The 19,218-nt window shown below is 36.4% G+C and overlaps 3 protein-coding genes across 3 annotated transcripts in view; 1 reads left to right on the top strand and 2 right to left on the bottom strand.

Annotated features, from left to right (window-relative positions):
* LOC110884160 (putative disease resistance protein RGA3) overlaps positions 1-142 on the bottom strand; it is a 78,058-nt gene extending 77,916 nt beyond the window's left edge. The window contains exon 1 of the mRNA XM_022131845.2: positions 4-142. The gene's annotated coding sequence lies outside the window, so the exon portion shown is untranslated. The remainder of the gene's footprint in view (positions 1-3) is intronic.
* Positions 143-7,436: 7,294 nt separating this feature from the next.
* On the top strand, positions 7,437-11,076 carry LOC110929091 (probable myosin-binding protein 5). The gene is made up of 3 exons (XM_022172214.2): positions 7,437-9,399; positions 9,943-10,668; positions 10,768-11,076. Exons 1-3 carry the CDS (start codon positions 8,601-8,603, stop codon positions 10,944-10,946), a joined length of 1,704 nt encoding a protein of 567 aa, XP_022027906.2. The 5' UTR covers positions 7,437-8,600; the 3' UTR covers positions 10,947-11,076.
* Positions 11,077-17,470: 6,394 nt separating this feature from the next.
* On the bottom strand, positions 17,471-18,984 carry LOC110929092 (methionyl-tRNA formyltransferase). Its single transcript, XM_022172215.2, has 4 exons — positions 18,417-18,984; positions 18,216-18,350; positions 18,077-18,136; positions 17,471-17,960 (listed from the first exon to the last, which is right to left on the bottom strand). Exons 1-4 carry the CDS (start codon positions 18,438-18,440, stop codon positions 17,949-17,951), a joined length of 231 nt encoding a protein of 76 aa, XP_022027907.1. The 5' UTR covers positions 18,441-18,984; the 3' UTR covers positions 17,471-17,948.
* Positions 18,985-19,218: the final 234 nt, after the last annotated feature.

Raw genomic sequence — 19,218 nt, 5'->3', positions numbered from 1 at the left:
AACCTCAGGGACCATTTTGGCAGTTTACTCAAAAGAAAATCTCTCGAGTATAACTTCATATTGTCTTTAATTTTCTTCATCATCGGATGCTTCTCTACTATTTCTCATTCCAATTTCATACTTGTGTCTTCAACCATTGCACCTATAAAAAAGATTAGCACATATCACCCTTATCTCATTAATCCCAAATACACAACTAATTACAAGCCAGATATAATTCATAAAACATGCCCAAATCATATCAAATCATCATGTAATGGAGATTGTTCATAATGTTTGTGATACAATTTATGGATACGTCACTTTTAACAGTGACAAGTAACCCATTAAAAAACAAACGTCTTAGTGAAGACTCAGATTATGTATTATAAATTTTAAAAACTTAAATCAACATAAAGTCATAAATACAGCTTGTAATCACGCTACTTAACCATACGACGAGAGTGGGAATGCATACCTCACAACAAGCCGGCAACCACGGTAATGCTTGTCTTAGGGAACACTTTTTGCAGTTTATTTCTCCTGCAGTTGCAGATAGAATGCGAAAAATAAGTTGAAAACACAGATTTTGCTAAGAACAACGAGAGTCATTAAAAACTAAAAGCAGAGGCAATGCAAATAAAAAATAAAGCATGTTACTAGTGAACTTGCACCATGAGGTACCACACCTACAAGTCCTGCTAACACAATTGAGTATACGGTGACTCGAGATGATAATGACTAGTGATATGCAAACAAATTAGGATCATATGACATGGTAGTGATTAACCAATGCAAAAAAAGAGAGTTAATTACTGTTTTCATCCCTGTGGTTTGTCAAAATTCACTATTTTAGTCCATTAGTTTAAAAATTGTGATTTCAGTCCCTATGGTTTCACTTACGTAACCATTTCAGTCCACCTCGTAACCATTTCAGTCCCTAAACAAGGTCAACTGCAGCCAAAATTGCAGCACTGATCAAGATTCATCATGAATTCAAACATTAATTGTAAAATTCAAAGTTTGCAAAGCAAAATAAAACAATACCTTCAAACCTAGCATAATAGTGAATTTCAGCAGGCAGGCAGGCAGGCAGACCTTAACAAAAGAGTGCATATTAACCGTAAAATCATTCATAGGAAGTTCCCTTCACCTCAGTCCGGGTAAACCCTTTTGTTTAGGTTTCTGCATAATCGAAATCCATTAACATAAACTTCACATATTTGATCATTAATGCTCCAAGGCTCATAAATCAAATTGCATTTAAGAAAAAAGCAGTTGCAGAGAGATCCGAATGTTTGAGAGCACAAAATTTTGAATGGGGGGAATTTGGATTTTGGGAAATCTGGGAGGAAATAACTTCTTTCTAAATTTTTAATACAAAAACTACAGTTTCAGTCAACAGGTTATAATAAGCCTGCTGGAGTAAGGCTTGGGTTTGGAATTGGGTTGATATGTCACCACACCACCCCAAAAAAGTGGGGTGTAGTAGTGGCGTGGGCTAGCTGGTGTGGGTGGACATGTGAAAATTTATATATTTTTTTTGTATTTTGACATTCATAAAATAAAACACACCACTAATTTAATTTAAAAAAAAGTTACATAAAATCCTAATAAATTAAAAAAAACAACTTAATAAATCCTAAAATATTAAAAAAAAAACTTCATAATAAACTCTAAAAAATTACTAAGTACGATAAATATTAAAGTGGGGAATCCAACGAAATTCCGGGTTCTCATCGTGCCTATACTCGATTTTGGCGACCTCCACTCGATCGTTGTAGCTTAGGTAACACGGGGTGGTACCCGTGATGGCAATAAATAACGCGTGGAAAACCAAAGTTCCCACCCCGCCTCCTTAGTAAAACTCGTTATACTAGCACGAAATCGGATTTTCGTTATTTTTATCACGGCGTTAATCTTTTTGTTTGTGAGGGTAGTTGTTGGTTGGGGGGAAATTGTTGGGTGTGGTGGTGAGTGATGACCACCCCCACTAAAAAAGCTGTAATTTAGGCTCATGAGCCAGCTTGAATTCGTTTACTAATGTGCTTGTTTAGGCTCATGAGCCAGCTCGAGTTCGTTTACTAATGTGCTTGTTTAGGCTCATGAGCCAACTCGAGCTCGAGTCATGTGGTTGGAAATTATTATTATATATATCAAAACACATCGTATGATTGCGCCAGTAACTTTTGAGCTTTTAGATTTTAGCCACATTTAATTTTCTCATTTTACAATTTCACACAACAGCATCATAAATTCATAATACCGGCATAAATCATTGTTTCCACCATGTTCCACTTTTCTCTTTCATCTTTCTCTCTCTAGAAATTACACCATCAAATGCATCACTCTGAGAAAGTGAATCGGAAAAGTTGAAAGATCGTATAAAGAAGAGCGGCAGCGAATGGTATGGTGCAACCTTATTTGAGTTCCCGGCCACCATCACCTCAGCCACCACATAACGTTGTACCACCTCCGATCCGGCCGACCATCAACGATGGAACCAGAACCACCACCATTACAGCCGCTCCATCATCTACTTTCCCTCTCTTCGGCTTTCCGAGCTAAAAATATGAAGTCGTTGGAGCCATAGCCGCGGTGGTTCTGCACTCGAATCTCCTTCTTCGTTCCCGATCTAGGACATGCAACAATTTGCAAGCAGGGAATAAAGCTACAACCATATTTTAAATAAAGAAATCTAACAACCCATCCAGATTACAAATTTCATAGCAAAAACCAAAAACAAAATTAAAATAAGTGGACCAAAACTTTTAGGATTACAAGCTTCATAAGAGAGAAAGAGATGCAAACAAAGTTTTGGTTTTTTATCTATGAATGGTGCAGAACCTATTGTGTTACTGGTAGGTGATGGTGGTGGAAAGGGCAACTTCAAAAAGATGATAAAATAAATGAATTTTTTTATCCTAATAAAAAAGATCTTGAGATTTGTTCCGTTTGACTATTCTGTGGTTTCATAAATTAAAACTAAACTATTAAAATAAAGATGTGAATCCTGAAATATTAAGTACACATTACCAATTAAAAATTTAGCATTGCTTTTTTTTTAAAGAAAAATGTTACTTCTTTTACACCAATATTTATTTCCTTTGCTAAAGTTCGAATATGAAATCTCACAATTAAAACATATGTGTTTCTAACAAGTGAATTACCCAATATTTATAGACACTGTTTTCGTCAAGATAAATTTATGAAAATAATTGTGTCATAAACTGATATACCTATTTTTGTATATTATGCTAACAACCATATATCTGAAGTTCCATGTTTGATAATAAACATACAAAAGAATCTTTAATTTTATGATGTTTGAAAATAATATTTTTAATTATAATTCCCGCTGCTATTAAACTTTGATTATTCATAACACGAATCCCAATATGTTATTGATGAACCGAACCAACACCGACATCGGTACCGGTAAATGCATCATCAAAATCGGCACTAGCATCTGATTTATGTTACTTGACAGATGTTAAAATTGTGTCGTCACTCTTTTAGATATAGCACAACTTTATTTTTTTTGTTTCTCCTTTCGGCCGATATACCGAGTATTGATACCGTACCGAAACCATAACAAATCGAATTGATACTTACCAAATTTCCGCGCATCGCGCGGAGGAATTCCCCTAGTTTAAAGTTAAATATTAACTAGTGGTTTTCTCGTGGGTTGAGTGAAATTTGGGTTAGTATCGGTTTGGTTTATTATGATACGAGTCTTAAACCGTCATTCACTTAGTATTGCACCGAAAAAGAAAACCAAAAAAAATTAAGTTGTCATGATAGATAAATTGATTGTATTTCACCTTTAGATAATTATTTGTATAAGGTGGGTTATATTATAAAATCAAGTACTTTATCTATCTACTGTTATAAATCAATTTTTACACACGTGAAATATATACTTATCTTAAAATAACTAAATAAATAATAATTTAATATTAAATCTTATCATACTTTAATAAAATATTATCTTCAAATCTAAATTGTTTATTTAATATATTTTTAAAATAAATACATCTCTTTCCTACTTATACTTTTTCGTTAGCGCGTGTTAGAAAAGTGGGGTGGTGGGAAAAATGGTGGGGTGGGAAGAGGCATTGAAGAGGGGCGTTATCCGACACGTAGCACATTTATTATTAATTTTATCTAATAGTTATATATTATTAATGACCTTTTAAAAAATGGGCGTATTACTAATATAAATAATAAAAACATTTACAAAATTTAAATAAAAATAGATTACATTACAAAAATACCGATTACATAAAACGAAACATAAAAACAAAATCTAAATTAACCGAAACTAGGTGTGATATTTATCCATGATTTGTTGTTTTAGTTTCATGTACGTTTCCCGCTCTCCGTCTTCAAGGTGATCGATCTTCATAGCGGGTAATTTCATATCCATTCGCTTTGCTTTTCTTCATAAAGGCTAAAAGCTATTATTACTATTATAATGATTATGTTTCGTCTTTCTTGAGTAGTCAACCACAACATCGCATAATCCATCATCCGTCGCTGGAGATTTTGGAGACAATTGTTACCGCAGGTAGCCTGCAACCCTTTCATTATTATATACCGAATCGTTCTCGGTGGATTTACTCCACCGACCTCACACTTTTTACAAATTGGTGTAACTTGTAACCGTGTGTAAATGTATAATATCACAATTGGCGGGCTACGATGACAAAGCCCAAAGCATGGCCCAAAGTGTTAAAAAGATTTTGGCTGTTGTCATTTGGCAGTATTCGTAAATACTCTGGGCTCAGCCCTCCAAGTGGCAGCACCTTTATTTACTTCATCTTTTTGAGAACAAAAACTTAAAAAAACATCATGATTTTTGTGTCAATACAAATTTTCATTCAAATCCTTCCAAGTTAGCCATGTTACCATAAATCACCAAATTATTCCAGACTCCAAGCCACCGACCCACTTCTCCGCAATGTTGGCCCAATAAAATCTGAAAATCCAAAATTGTTTGCATTAAAAAACAAAAGGTATTGTATTCTCCTAAATAATACCATTTACACAATCGCCCCTGCATAAATAGTCCACGCCATAAACTCTAAAAAAACAAAACTAATCACATAATAAAGTCTTTTTTTCTTTTTTGACCTTCTTCTTTTGAAATGTATAGTTTTGACCCTTATTATTCGTGTGTTGTTTCATATATGCCAACTCCTTTTGTAATTCACATTTTTTGCCCTTATGCTTTATGTGTTGTTTTTATAATACCAATGTTTGCTTTTATATTTTACACTTTTGGTCCCTCCTGCCTTTAACGTATTTGCCTCTTATGCCTTCTACTCTTGCGTAATTGTTAGTTACTTTGTGAACAAAGCTTACATGATTTGTTTTGTGCTTTGCGTAGTTATTTGTTGTCGAGATGGCTAGGTGTTTTTCTTATACTATTTGCTCTAGGCCGTTTATGGCGTGCATAATTCTTTTTGTGATTTGCGTTATTATTTGTTATCGATGGCTTGGTGTTTCCATTATACTATTTTCCCTAGGCGTTTTTTGTCATTTATTTTGTAGCTTGCGTAACTATTGGTTGCTTCATTAGGAAACCATTTGTAATTTGTTTTGTCCTTTGCGTGAGGTGATTTAATTGTGTTATATGTGGTTTTCGTTTACTCACTGTGTTTCACCTTGGCAATTGTGTTTTGTGCCTGTCATCTTTTGGGTGTATTGTGTTTTACACAAATCTGGAGTTGTCCGTTCAGGCCTCGCGTTTTCGAGTGCATTGTGTTTTTAGGCTTAAACTTGGAATCATGTGTTTGATGTATTATATGTACCCGCGCTACAACGCGCGTGGGGAGTGGTAAAATGTCGGTGGTTATCCAATACGTCAAAACGTACGCTTTCATATGGTGTATGCATCACATAACGTTTGAACTGATCCGTTCGATGTTTACAATTTACCCGCGCCGCAACGCGCGCGGGTCTATTTACTAGTTTCAACAAACCAGCAAAGTCGGTAAATAAGTTAAACTCTACATATCTAATTTGGGAAGTAATTAAAATATAGGTTCGGGTACTTGTTATGGACGACTTGATTGGCTTTCTTATGCTTTTATTTTGCTTTGCTAAACTAAATTACAAATTCATTTTATTGATATCATAGTATTTTTATTCAAGTCCTTTACTTTGTAGTATGAATGTTTTCGCTAGTTGTTTCTGGTTCGTATTCTTATATAATTAGTATACATTGTAGCAGGCAATAGACCTTAGATCTTGTGCTAATTATTGCATGTTCCCTTTAGACTTATGTGAATATACATTTATTTCAGATATGGCTTTGTACTCTGTCACCCGATCAATTATATGTTAAGATTTATTTATAATATGGCTTTGTACTCTGTCATCAAATCAACACCATAATCAACATCATCATCAGCACCGTAATCAGCTCCACCGTCACACCGTAATTAGCACATCATCAACATCAGCACCTTAATCGGCACGGTAACACCACCGTCAGCACATCCCGTAATCAGCATAACACCGTAATCAGCATCATAATCAGCACAATATCATGTTTTTTTTTAATTTTTTTTAAACAACAGATACTATTACATAACTAGCACAATTTCATTTTTTTAAATTTTATAAACAACACATATTATTATATGCTAGCACAATTTCATGTTTACTATTACATAACTAGTAGAAAACGAGTTTATTTCCAAATAGGCTTCCAATAACAACTCAAAAGGAATAAATAGCAACACATAAGAATTACACAAAAAAATAAAAACTTACGTATAGATTTAAATCAACATAATACATTTTTCATACTACCACATTCCAACTACATAACTAGCACAATTATAAAACACTTTTTTTTTTACTTTTTAAAAGTCACTTTTATAAATAAAAAAAGTATAACAACATGCTACTCATATTAAAGATAAAAAAAATACTTAATTTTATGGTATTTTTTTCTCAAAAATAATGAAGTATAGAAAAGTTATTTTAGTTTAAAAAACTTGGTAGAATTAGTATTTAATGGGAAATGGCTAAATGACTAAAATGCCCCTAACTTGATAGTATTAATTATTGATTATAGGGGTTTTATTTGTAATCAATACCAACCATTGATTTAAACTATTGATAGCTCCGATATGTTCTTACGGTTCTTACTGTTTTCACTCTTTGATCAGGATCTCAGCTTCCATAATGACTAATCAATCATTTCATAATTAGATTAATTCTGAACAAGATATAAATCATAATTGTTTACATAACACTCATAATAAAATCAATTAACAAAATTTTTATAAACCATAAATGATTATTAATTTAGTTCGTTAAAATTATCAAACGAAAAGAGTGTGAATGGCGGTTGAGATCCTACATGCGTTTCATGCCTAACAAGTACTTTAAAAAGCTTCCTCAACAAGCTTATTCCCCTCTATATATTCATTTAATAGAGAGAAAGAGAGACAACCAGTTAGGGTTCCGGCAGCCCCACCGGTGTCAGCAACTCATTGACCCTAGCGGTAATAATGGTGGTCTGTGGTGATTATGACGATGTCTTTGACCCCGAAAACGATGAAGCTGTTCTACGCTAATAATGGTGGCTATGACTATGTCTAGAAACCCCAGCCGCCGGTGAAGTTCCGGTCACACTCCGGCAACCCGATTTACTCTTGTATGCACTTTAATTATTTGTGCAGATCGACAAACTCCGAGTTAAGATTTTGCGCATAAGTGAATATGGTAATACTCTACTATAAATTTTAGTGAGAATTGTGACTGCCATCAGTGAAATAGGCTGCCGGCAGTGGTGGTTACGATGGTGGTGTTTAGAGTATTAAAAAATTCAGGATCCAAAATCCGAAATATTTTGGCTGTTCCTTATCTTTCAACTAAACACAGAAAATGATGAATCAGGTCATGTTCTCTTCTTTTTAGTATGTTATATATCATGCTGCTGTTCTAAAAAAATCTATGAACCATCTCGCAACACGTGCAATGGGGGAATAGAAGGACAAAAGTGTCATTTTCTCCTTGGTTTTAAAAAGGGTTGAAAAAGATTGTGTATAGCAATAGCAAAAGCAAAACTTAGGGACATAAGTGCCATTTGCGTCTTAGATTTTAAGTGCGCCATTTAAGTGGTTTGAAATGGCAAAATGAACAAACCAGAGGGACGCAAATGACACCTAAATAAAGGAGAAACACCACTCGTATACAATACGTTAAGCATATCTATTATTACATGTATGATTCAAACATATCTACTTGATTTATTGCTTTGATAAATCGTACTTGGATCAAGCAAAGAAAAATGACCCACCCAAATGAACATTTCCTAGTTTATTGCCTGCCTTATTGGTGAAAACTAAAATGCGTGATATACCATTAATTTAGCTATTACTTAATTCTAGAGAGTAAAAAGGGGATCTATTGCTACTTGTGTCACCTTCCCTTTAGTTAAGTTTTCTTGATTTGTTTGTTGAGCTCAATCAACCAAAATGAACATTTAGAATGTTTGTACACATTTTCCAGTTTATTGGTGAAAAAAAAAACAAAATGCATGATACCATTAATTTCTAGACAGAGAAGTGGATCATAGATATTGCTACTTTGTTTGTTGAATGGCCTCATCAAAACGAACATTTAGAATGTTTGTAGAGGAAGAGTTAGGCATATTCCCACATTTCCTTGTGTGGGCAGTTCTTGAATGGATGCTAATCATATCACTATACCTTGATGGATTCTTTACGTTTGTCTCCAACAAATTCGCCGATACGTTTGAATTAGAGCCCCCGTGTGTGCTATGCACACGCGTCGATCATGCACTTTGTGGGAAGAACCCCAATTTGTATTACAACGACTCAATATGTGATTCTCACAAGAAAGACATATCCTCTTTAGCATACTGTCAGGTCCATGCAAAGCTTTCTGATATTCGAACCATGTGTGAATCATGTCTTCTTTCTTTTGCAATTGAAAAAGACTCCGAAAAAGACTTAGATGAGCACAAGCCAGTGGTGAAAAAAGTAAAGGAAGGTAATAAAATAGACGATCCAAATATATGTTCGTGTTGTGGCGAGTCTTTGAAGCCGAAACAACCTACTAAAGAGTTTTCTAAAAGCTTATCAAGCCTTCGTGCATCTTCTCTATTTTCAACATCTTCCCCTAGAGCATCGTCTTTGTTTCCACCTTCTCCTAGAGCAGCATCCTCTCCTAGAGCGTCCTCTTCGTTGTTGCTTGCTTCTTCTCCTAGAGCTTTTTCTTCTTCGCTGTTCCCAACTTCTTCACCTAGAGCATTTTCTTCATTAGCACCAATGTGTTCCCCTAGAGCCTTTTCATCACAATCTCGGTTTACAGACCTCAAGTTTGTGTATGATAATGAAGCAGACATGCCCGAGGACGAATACACGAATGCAAAACGTGAGTTTACCTTAACTCCCTAGCCCCCTATATGTTAATAATCTACGCTTTTGTGTGATTTTTTTGCTAGGTCGTTTAGGAACGAGATTGACGCTTCTAGGTGTTTTTTTTGGGACTTCATGTACATTTTTAACAACTCGCTACACATAAACGAACTTGACTACTTAGCTGGGGTGGCAAGCAAACTTTATAGAGTTTGGTAAAAAGTAGTTAAGTTTGGTGAAAACACTATGGGTTTCGCTTGCCACCTAAGCGAACTTGCCTTGTTCTCTTTCAGGCGTAGTGAATTGTCTATAACTACAAGAATGTCCAAAAACAAAAACACCTAGATCAGTCTGTGTTCCTAAACAACCTACTTCCACAAGCAAAATTCGCTTTTATGTATATGTGTCTAAACACGAATGTTAGATAACAAGCAACATTTTGGCATGCATCACCCACAAACAATTTTCTAGTGTAGTTTTAATAAGTTATACATGCATGACCATGATTACATAATTTGAAAGATCTAGAGCTAAGGTTTTAATAATGCAATTGTTATAGATTCTGAAGAAGATGCAAGCAAAACCTCTAGTATTGTAAAAGGAAACAAGTTCTTTGGTATACCGTTAACAGAAGCAATTGCCAGTAGTCCTAGATGGGCTCTTAAACCTCCCAAGAAAGCAGCTCCGTTAGAAAAGGTCGATTTGGCTTCAGAAAGCATCGAAGAACAACCAACAGACGAGTATTCGACTATTCAACAACTAAAGAAACAAGTTAGCGACAACAGAAAAACACTTGTAACATTGTATATGGAACTTGACGAAGAGCGCAGTGCTGCCACTGTTGCAGCTAACAACGCGATGGCTATGATCACACGATTACAAGCCGAAAAAGCTGGCGTTCATATGGAAGCATTGCAGTATCAAAGAATGATGGATGAACAAGCTGAGTATGATGAAGAAGCCATTCAGATCCTTAAAGATTTGCTTCTAAAAAAGGAGGAAGATGTTAGGATTTTGGAAGCTGAACTTGATACTTATCGAGGGCGATATGGAGAAATCAGGAAACGAGGCAGTGATGAATATGACGATGATGATTTTGAGACTCGGTCTTGTGGTGGTGACAAATTATCTGAGAGCTGGAAAGACGACAATGTAAATGCAGGCGTAAACAGAAAGGAATCGGATTTTGAAATGGAAAGATCTCAACTGTTTGGAATGTTGAAAGATATTGAAAATCATATTCATTCATCTTCAGAACAATATCATCATCAAGATAACAATAAAGATATCTAACACTACCATCCTTTGGCATATATATAAAAATGAACTCAAGTTTGCATTGTATTTTTTGTTATAAATAAAGTGACATTGATTGATATGATAGGTGACGAGGGAGACAATGCTACACTTAGGCAAGAGGTTAATCAACTAAGAGAGAAGTTGGCAGCCATTGAAGCCGAGAGCGGATTTTTGAAGCAAACCGCGATGGCACTTGAAAAGGGTGATGAAGGAACAAAACTTCTAACTGAGATTGCCGAACATCTTAGAAAACTTCAAACTTAATCTCCATCATTTATTCTTATATCTATATGATAAATTCATTTCGTTTTAGATGAGCCTAGCTTTTATTCAAATTCAGGGTTTAAGTGTGAGAAACAATTGTGTTGATATTTCTAAACCTTGTTTTGGTCTATAAAATTTGCTTTCTTGTGTTTTTTTTCAATAAATTAGTGGATGAACACTGCGTCCACAGGCGTGTGAAATCTTTTCTGAAAGGGACATCTTGTGGGCGAGATGGCCTCTAGGCCCAACACTTGTTGGACGCTCTTAGTGGCGTAGGGTCAGCGACCGCCTCGGGACTGCTTACTGTCATCACTGAAGGGGTAAGTAAACCTTTGGCAAAGGGGGTTATGTCCTAGGGTGCTTGCGGATTTTGTTGCTTTGCCCCCTCTAACCCTTTTGTTGAAGCCTAATAATGGAATTCGCCCCATTGCTGTGGGGGTAATTTGGAGAAGCTAGATTGGTCTCCAAAGTAGCCATGAAGAAAGTTGGGAAAGAATCTCTTAAGTACTTGGGGGACTACCAATTTGGGGTGGGGGTCCCCAATGGGGCGGAGGCGGTGCTGCACAACGCTAACATGTTCCTTAGTTCTTTTCATTCACTCACTGGCCATGCTTACGGTTGATTTTTCCAATACTTTCAATTTAGTTGACCGTTCCGTTTTGATTCGCGAGATCCATCGCCATTGCCCCTCCATATTTCTGTGGGTTCAATTTCTATAGACCCAGCCTGCTAGGCTATACTTGGGGAATGACCGCATCGGGGCATTCATGGGGTCCAGCAAGGGAATCCCTTGAGACCTTGCTTTTTGCCCTAGCCTTATACCCCTTAGCGCTTCAGGTGCAGGAAAACTGCAAACTCCCCTTCCATGCTTGGTACTTGGATGATGGGATGGTTATCGGGGACGCGGTTCATGTTGCTAAAACTCTTGACATCATCGGTTCGGAGGGTCCAGTCTTGGGGCTATGGCTTAATATTAGAAAAACTGAGTTATTTTGGCTGACATGCAACGGGGTGAAGGTCCGACCAAGGCTTTTCCCCTGTGAGATTGGGAGCCGGAGAAAAGTGTCAAACTGCTAGGAGGGGCAGTCAGTCGTGATGCCAGTTTTATTAGTGGTCTAGCGGTTAAGAGGGCAACGCGATCTGTTGATATTATGGGACACATTCCCTTGTTGCGGGATCCTCAAAGCGAACTTGATGTGTGTCGGTGTGTATATAATTTAGGTATATATTTTAAGCCCTTTTTACACTTTTTAGCCAAGTTTTAAATTTATAAAACACGATATTTACTAACACTAAACACACATATGGGCAAGTGCACCCATCGTGGACATAGTATAGTGTTGGTAAGATACCGAGGTCGTCCAAGGACACAAGTGCTTATAGTACCGGTTTATCCTCAACGTCTAATCAAATAAAAAATGTTAGAAAAAGATTTTTAAACTAAGAAAATAAAACTAACTAAAAATGCTGAAAAATAAAATAAAAAATAAAAACAGATAGACAAGATGAATCACTTGGATTTGACTCGTGTGTTAGTGCAACCTTTGATTATTTTCGCACTTTTGCACTTGTTTAAGAGATTATCTTAGTTATTGTAGTAGGCCCCTCTTTTTGAAGGCGACATTACCCTCAACCCAGTAGTTTGAGTCAGCAAGGATACAATCCTAAAGGGTCGGATTATTGAAAGATAATTAATTAAGTTATTAATGCATAATGTGGTAGGCCCCTCTTTTGAAGGCGACGTTACCCTCAGCTAAGTAGTCTGAGTCAGCAGGGATACATTCCTAAGTAGCTGGGTTAAAGTTTTAATAGTAGTTTAACTTATGAGGGGATCAAAGAGTTTGGACCCCCGCCATCCAATACCTTTGGGTATTGAAGGAGCTCCTACTAAATTTGACCCAGGTCCTTTGCAGGATCTATACACTGAACAATGGAAAGACTCTTACCAAACCGTTCCCTTAACCCCCGACCAAGTAGCCAACATACCTCCATATAGACCGTGGAGATATGAATGGTGAAAATCTTTTATTTTATATAGACAGTAAAATAATGCCAAGACACCACGGACAAACGACAAGGAAGAATCACCTTCAACATAAGAAACTAGTAATTAAAGTCATTAATACAAAACCAATTAAAAAGTGCAAAAGATTAAAAATAAAAAGTATTACACTAAACACTTGTCTTCACCAAGTGATGTAAGAGACTTAGGCAAACATGGCCTTTGATTGTCAAGAACTCTTACGATCAATCTTGGATCCCGAGACGACTCACACACTCTATGAAGGACAATGGATGATGGTGGTGGATGATGGTGTTGTGATGGTGGTGGGTGAAGTGTGAGAGAGGTGGTGTGCCAAGGGATGAGTTGCAAGAGCTCCAAGCACTCCTATTTATAGGCTGAACAGAAGCCTGGGCACGGCCCCGTGTCCATCCGAGTCTCTCTCTTCATTAATTGCAATTCGCAATTGCAATAAATGCGTCTGCAGGAAGTTGACCACGCCCCCGTGTCCGCTGGGCACGGCTCCGTGGTGGGCAATAGAAACTTCTACAGGTTTGTCTTTTGTGCCAAGGCTGACCATGACCCCGTGTTTGCTGGGCACAGCCCCTGCTCAGCTATCTTCTTGTTTTGTTTTGGGAGATGCCGTCGAGGAGTCGAGCATGCCACGTTTCTTCCTTTTCTTTGTATTTATGTTGGATTTGGCTGCATTTTTGCTTCTTTTGTTTGTTTAAGCTATTTTAACCCTGAAAATACAAAAAGGAAGACAAAAGCACACTTTTTCCAACATTAGTACTTAAAAAGGGTTAGTTTTATGCCTCATTTGATGTAATTTATATGTTGCATTTTACACACATCGGAACTCCTCCTGCTTAGATCTTGTATGGGGGTTGCAAAGTTGCTATTTGGTTTACGAACTTGCCAGCCCCCCTTTGTGGATGATGTTGTTTCATGTTTTGATAAAGGTCTTCGGGAGGCAATAGAAGACATTGTCATATGTGGGGGGCCTTTTTTGGTGAACTCCAATGGCGGATCGCGACCTTGCTGATGCGGCTAGGTGGGTTGGGCCTTCTCTCGACCCGGGATGTGGCTGCATATAGGGCTGTAAACGAGCCGAGTCAAGCCGAGCTAGAGCCAGCTCGGCTCGAACTCGATTCGAGCTAGCTCGGCTCGAGCTTGAATTTCAAATCGAGCTGAGATTTGAGGCTCGAGCTCGACTCGATAAGAATTCGAGCTAGCTCGGCTCGATCTAGCTCGAACTGCCACACCCCGATTTCCACGTGTCTCACCGGTGGGCCCGGTGGGGACCGTGACGTAGTTGGCAACATTATAGTCAAACCATACAATTATATGAATGCACAGCGGAAGCATAAAGATAAATATATTTTAACCATCGTTTGTAATATCAAATGTATTAAGAATAGTCGAAATGTATATAAATAATTAACAAACTAACCCGAAAATGGCTATTAAACCCATGGTTAATAAATCATAAAATACTGTAAAACCTTCTAAATAAACCTTGTCCAGGACTTTCCATCCACACCCCTCACATTTGAAAATTTTCATCTTTATCTTAAAGTTTTGTAAATTATATTTTTGATCCGTAGTCTTTTTCTTTTTTTTTTTTTTTACCTAAAACTTTTATAATTTACATTTTTACCCATAATTTGGTTATTTACATTTTTTACCCATATGTTTTATAACAACCCCTCAACTTTGAAACTTCATATTTTTAGCCCTCAAGTTTGAATTCCGTCACCACTCCATTAAGCTTTTAAACTTTGTGTATTTACCCTGTGCGCTATTACTCTGTTTTTACGCCCGCCACCCTCTCAAGTTTTAAAATTTGGGTTTTTACTCCTTACACTATCACTTCATTTTTACACCTCCTTAACTTTAATTTTTTTTTTATAGTTAACGCATCATATAACGTTTGAACTAATCAATTTGATGTTTGTGATGTACCCGCACCGCAACGCGTACGGGTCTAATTTCTAGTTGAACTTATGAGCAAATGTTTATTGATTTTTTATCATATTGGCAATTTTAATTTTTTTAGATATGGAATAAATAGATATTGTAGACCTAGTTTTTCATCACCGGAATTCAACTCTCATCACTTAGAAAAACAACGCCTTGTCTAACGCCTTATACGTACCATCATGTCATCAAAGGAAATTGAACTCTCATCATTAATTCTGCTACCAAACCAAACCAAACCTTATCGTCTTACGATCACATCCTCTTTCCCACATTGGCAGATAACCATGCTTAATCGCCAAGATCACATAGAGAAAGCCCTAAAAGTTGAAGACTTTTTGCTGCACAATCCATTCCAATTCTCACAAACTCAGTTGTATTAAACACTACCTACCCCTTATTCATCCAAACCCTGACCCCCAATTCATCTCTAAATTGCCCATCACGTGACAAGCACGTGCTTCCGTTAACTGCATAAAACAAACGCAGTTTGAAAAGTGGACTGAAATGGTTACGAAAGTGAAACTAACGGACTGAAATCGCAATTTTTAAACTAATGGACTGAAACCGTTATTTTTGACAAACCTCAGGGACGAAAACAGTAATTAACTCTATTATAATTGTTTTATTTTATTGTTTAATTATTTTTATTGAAGTAGGGGACAATTTAGTAATTTCACATCCACTTAACATCAAAAACTAATCCCCATCCGTGTCAGGGACTATCTGGGAACGGAATTGCAAAAGTTGGGGACTAAAGGTGAAAAATAGACAAACAACAAGGACTATCCGGACATTTTTCTCTTTTCAAAATTTATCCTACACATATTGAAATTTACCATACATATATCCTACACATATCGAAATTATCCTACGTATATCGAAAATTATCATTCACCAAAAATTAGGTTAGTATATTTTAAAAATTAGTTACAAGATTAATTGATTTACTAATTTAGAGGAATGTAATGAATTAATTAATATTGTAATTTTACCTATATACTTTTATAAAACTTTTTTTTTCTCACTTGGACCTCCACATAGATGATAATAGTACTATCTTTAAACTAAAAAAGTACTAAGATTTGTACAAAGTCAATAATGGTTATGAACATAAAAAAAAAAGTGAAGTGAGTCTAAATGTACCCCCTCTTGTGAGAGAAAAATTGACGGGCCTCCTGTCAGTATGGAGGGGTGGGGATTTAGTAGCACCTAATATATCATGTGTTAATAGTTGCTTATATGGGTAGAGGTGACCCCATCATACCATCACTTACAAACCAATCAATCACAAATTACCACCTCATTTAATCCAATTCTATCACACTATCACTAACTCTAACACCCTGTCGGTGCAATGGCTGACGTGTTACTTAATAGTGATTAGAAATCATAAACCTCGGTCCGTCAATTCTTACAATAAATATAAGTAATTGCAGTGGAATGTAATTACATTTATTTTCTTCAATGTCTTCTTTTACTCTCAAGCACCTTTCGTGTCTTTCTAAAATAACCCTGATAACCTAACGTACACTAACCACATGTACGCATGAGTATTTTAAAATGGTACTTTCACAAATATATAAATATATACACACATACACACACAAAGTACTTTAAAATACTTTGAAATTCTAAACCCTAATTAAAAAAACATTTTTTTTTAAATCCGATTGAATTCCTAAAATATCAAATCAGTTAAAAACATATGGTTGATACCGGAACCTGCTGCCTTACCCGTTAGATAATCGGTTCCTGTTTCCAAACCAATTGTTTTGTGCACTATAGACGACCAAAAACTACTACCCTTTGTAAAGATTTTATTCCTTTCTTGCTAAAAGTTACATCCACAGTCTACACCCTTCACTTAGTTGGAATAGATTTAATCATTTTATAGTTGAATATTTTAATTTTCAAATGACTCACTTTAACTACGAATGTAAATAGTAATAAACTAGTGTTCAACCCCCGCGTTGCGGGGCGGGGGTCGTAAAACCGTATTAAGTATGTTTCTAAGATCCTACTTTAATTACTATACTTTTGGGTTAACCTGCACGTTGTAGCGAGTTTTGTAGCGGCATCTTACATGCTTTACAAACAGGGGCCCTTTCATATTGTTACCTAGAGATAAGATAAAACCATTTAGCCAAACCAAAACCTACAAAACTGAACGATAACCAACAATCATGGTTTGGTTATGCGGTGCGTTAAAACCGAAACGTGAGGCGGCACTGCACCTTTTTTTTGCACCACACTAAATTTTATTTGAACGGTTGTTATTAAATTATAGCACATTTCATTTTTTTGGAATAAAACTTTCTAAACTAAATGTTATAAACACACCTTTTGGTTAGCTGTCATTTTTTAATTGCAATTAAGGATTCATAATGCTTTTACCTGATCAAACACACCCTGCAATTTACTTTTTCTTTTGACTGTTTCTAGAAACCACAAGCAACCCCTGCCTTCATCCACACACAATCAAACCTGGAATATTTTTTGTCACTCATATGTGAACAGTTCAAATTATACTCATCCCTTCTTCCCTAAAGACGATATGTACTGATATAGTGATACAATTACTTATCTTTACACCGATACAACCAATTTATAGAAGATTTATATATGGAAGATTTCTTCACAAATTATAATTTCTTCTCGCTCGTTGGTATCCTTGTCTAAATGTATAACTAAGATGTTATTTAGGTGGTCGGATGTCGCCCATCTGAACATGCATGGCGAAAACGACTCGCCAGAGATTGCCCGAAACGTCGCCGGAACCCTAGCCGCCATCGTTGGAGGCGGCGGCTAGGTGGTGAAACACCCTCAACGATCTCCTTGCAGCCATAGTATTCATTGATGGTATTTGTTGTAGACGTCGGACACTGTTTTGAGGTGGACCATTGATGGTGTTGCCGCCGTAGCGCCGCCACGGAACCACCGTCCTCGGCCCCTCCCTTCTAACTCCTTATCTCTAACTCTTTGTGTCGATAACCATCTCTTTCTACTCCTCACGTTTTCTATCTCTCTTCCTTTTAATTTGAACAAAGGCGGTTAGGAACCTAGGGTTTTTTCATTGATATAAGCAGGTGGGTGCCGTGATGGCGACTGGAATTAAGACAAGATATATGTAAAACTAAAGGCGTACCTTGTTATGTAGGATTGACGCTTCTTCGTCAAAAGACAGCCACGACTCCTCTTGACTTATCTGCATAATATGTGTTACCAAATTCACATTCTACCATTTTTATACGGTCAACAAACAGTCAAGCACAAAGTAAACATACCTTGGGAGCTAAAGTGGCTTTTGAGTCATCCTGCGCTTCAGCTTTTGTCGTTGCAGACCCGTCAAATATAGACGGAAGCTCTTGAACTAGAAGTTTCGAACCTTGTGCAAATAGCAGATCAAGCAATTCGGGAGCCTGCACAAAAATATATTATTCACTTAAATGAGTTATGGTTCAATGTAAGGTTGTAAAAGTGCATACCTTAATATTGTCATCTATTTCCATTTCTTTACGTGCAATAACGGGCCCAGCGTCTAGAGCTCGGACAGTGAATGCTAATGATACTCCGGTCTTTTTAACTCCATCCAGATAAATTTTGTATTTTTACATTGGCGTAAAAGTTTACTAGTTAACATAATATATACACACACACTTAATATATTAATTATAAATTGTATAAATAACGTGCTTGTTTAGGCTCATGAGCCAGCTCGAGTTCGTTTACTAAACAAGCTTATTTTTAGTCCCAGGCTCGTTTCGAGTAGCATGCAAGTAGTTCGGCTCGTTTACACCCCTAACTTAAACAACTAACCAAGTTACTTATACAATGGCGAATAAAATTGCAAGAAAAAAAGGACAAACATTTCTTCAAACACTTGATATGCATAGATTCTCAACATCATCAATCATATGCAATGCAACTATTGACTTTGATAATCAGAGATATGAGAAAGGAATTGGAGTAATGCTTTTGTATTTCTTGTATATTCACTAAAAAGGAACATGTACAGTATTTATAGCCTATACAATTGTTACTAAGAAAGGAATGAATAAAAGACATTTAAAAGAAAGGCTGTCAATTAGCAAGCCAAGAAATCAGCTTTGAATAGCAAAGATGTCGATCTTGATTTGCAAGGTTGTCAATGGTTTATTTTGGTAAAAGATGGTGACAGCTCCAAGACTTTTTCAATCAAATATTTCAACATTCCCCCTCAAGTTGAGTAGTGGGATTTCCAATACTTAACTTGTCAAGACAGTGAGTGAAAATTTTTCCATTGACTGC

Source organism: Helianthus annuus, chromosome 1 (assembly GCF_002127325.2).
Source record: "Helianthus annuus cultivar XRQ/B chromosome 1, HanXRQr2.0-SUNRISE, whole genome shotgun sequence".
Taxonomy (NCBI): domain Eukaryota; kingdom Viridiplantae; phylum Streptophyta; class Magnoliopsida; order Asterales; family Asteraceae; genus Helianthus; species Helianthus annuus.
This window is presented reverse-complemented; position numbering and strand designations above follow the sequence as displayed.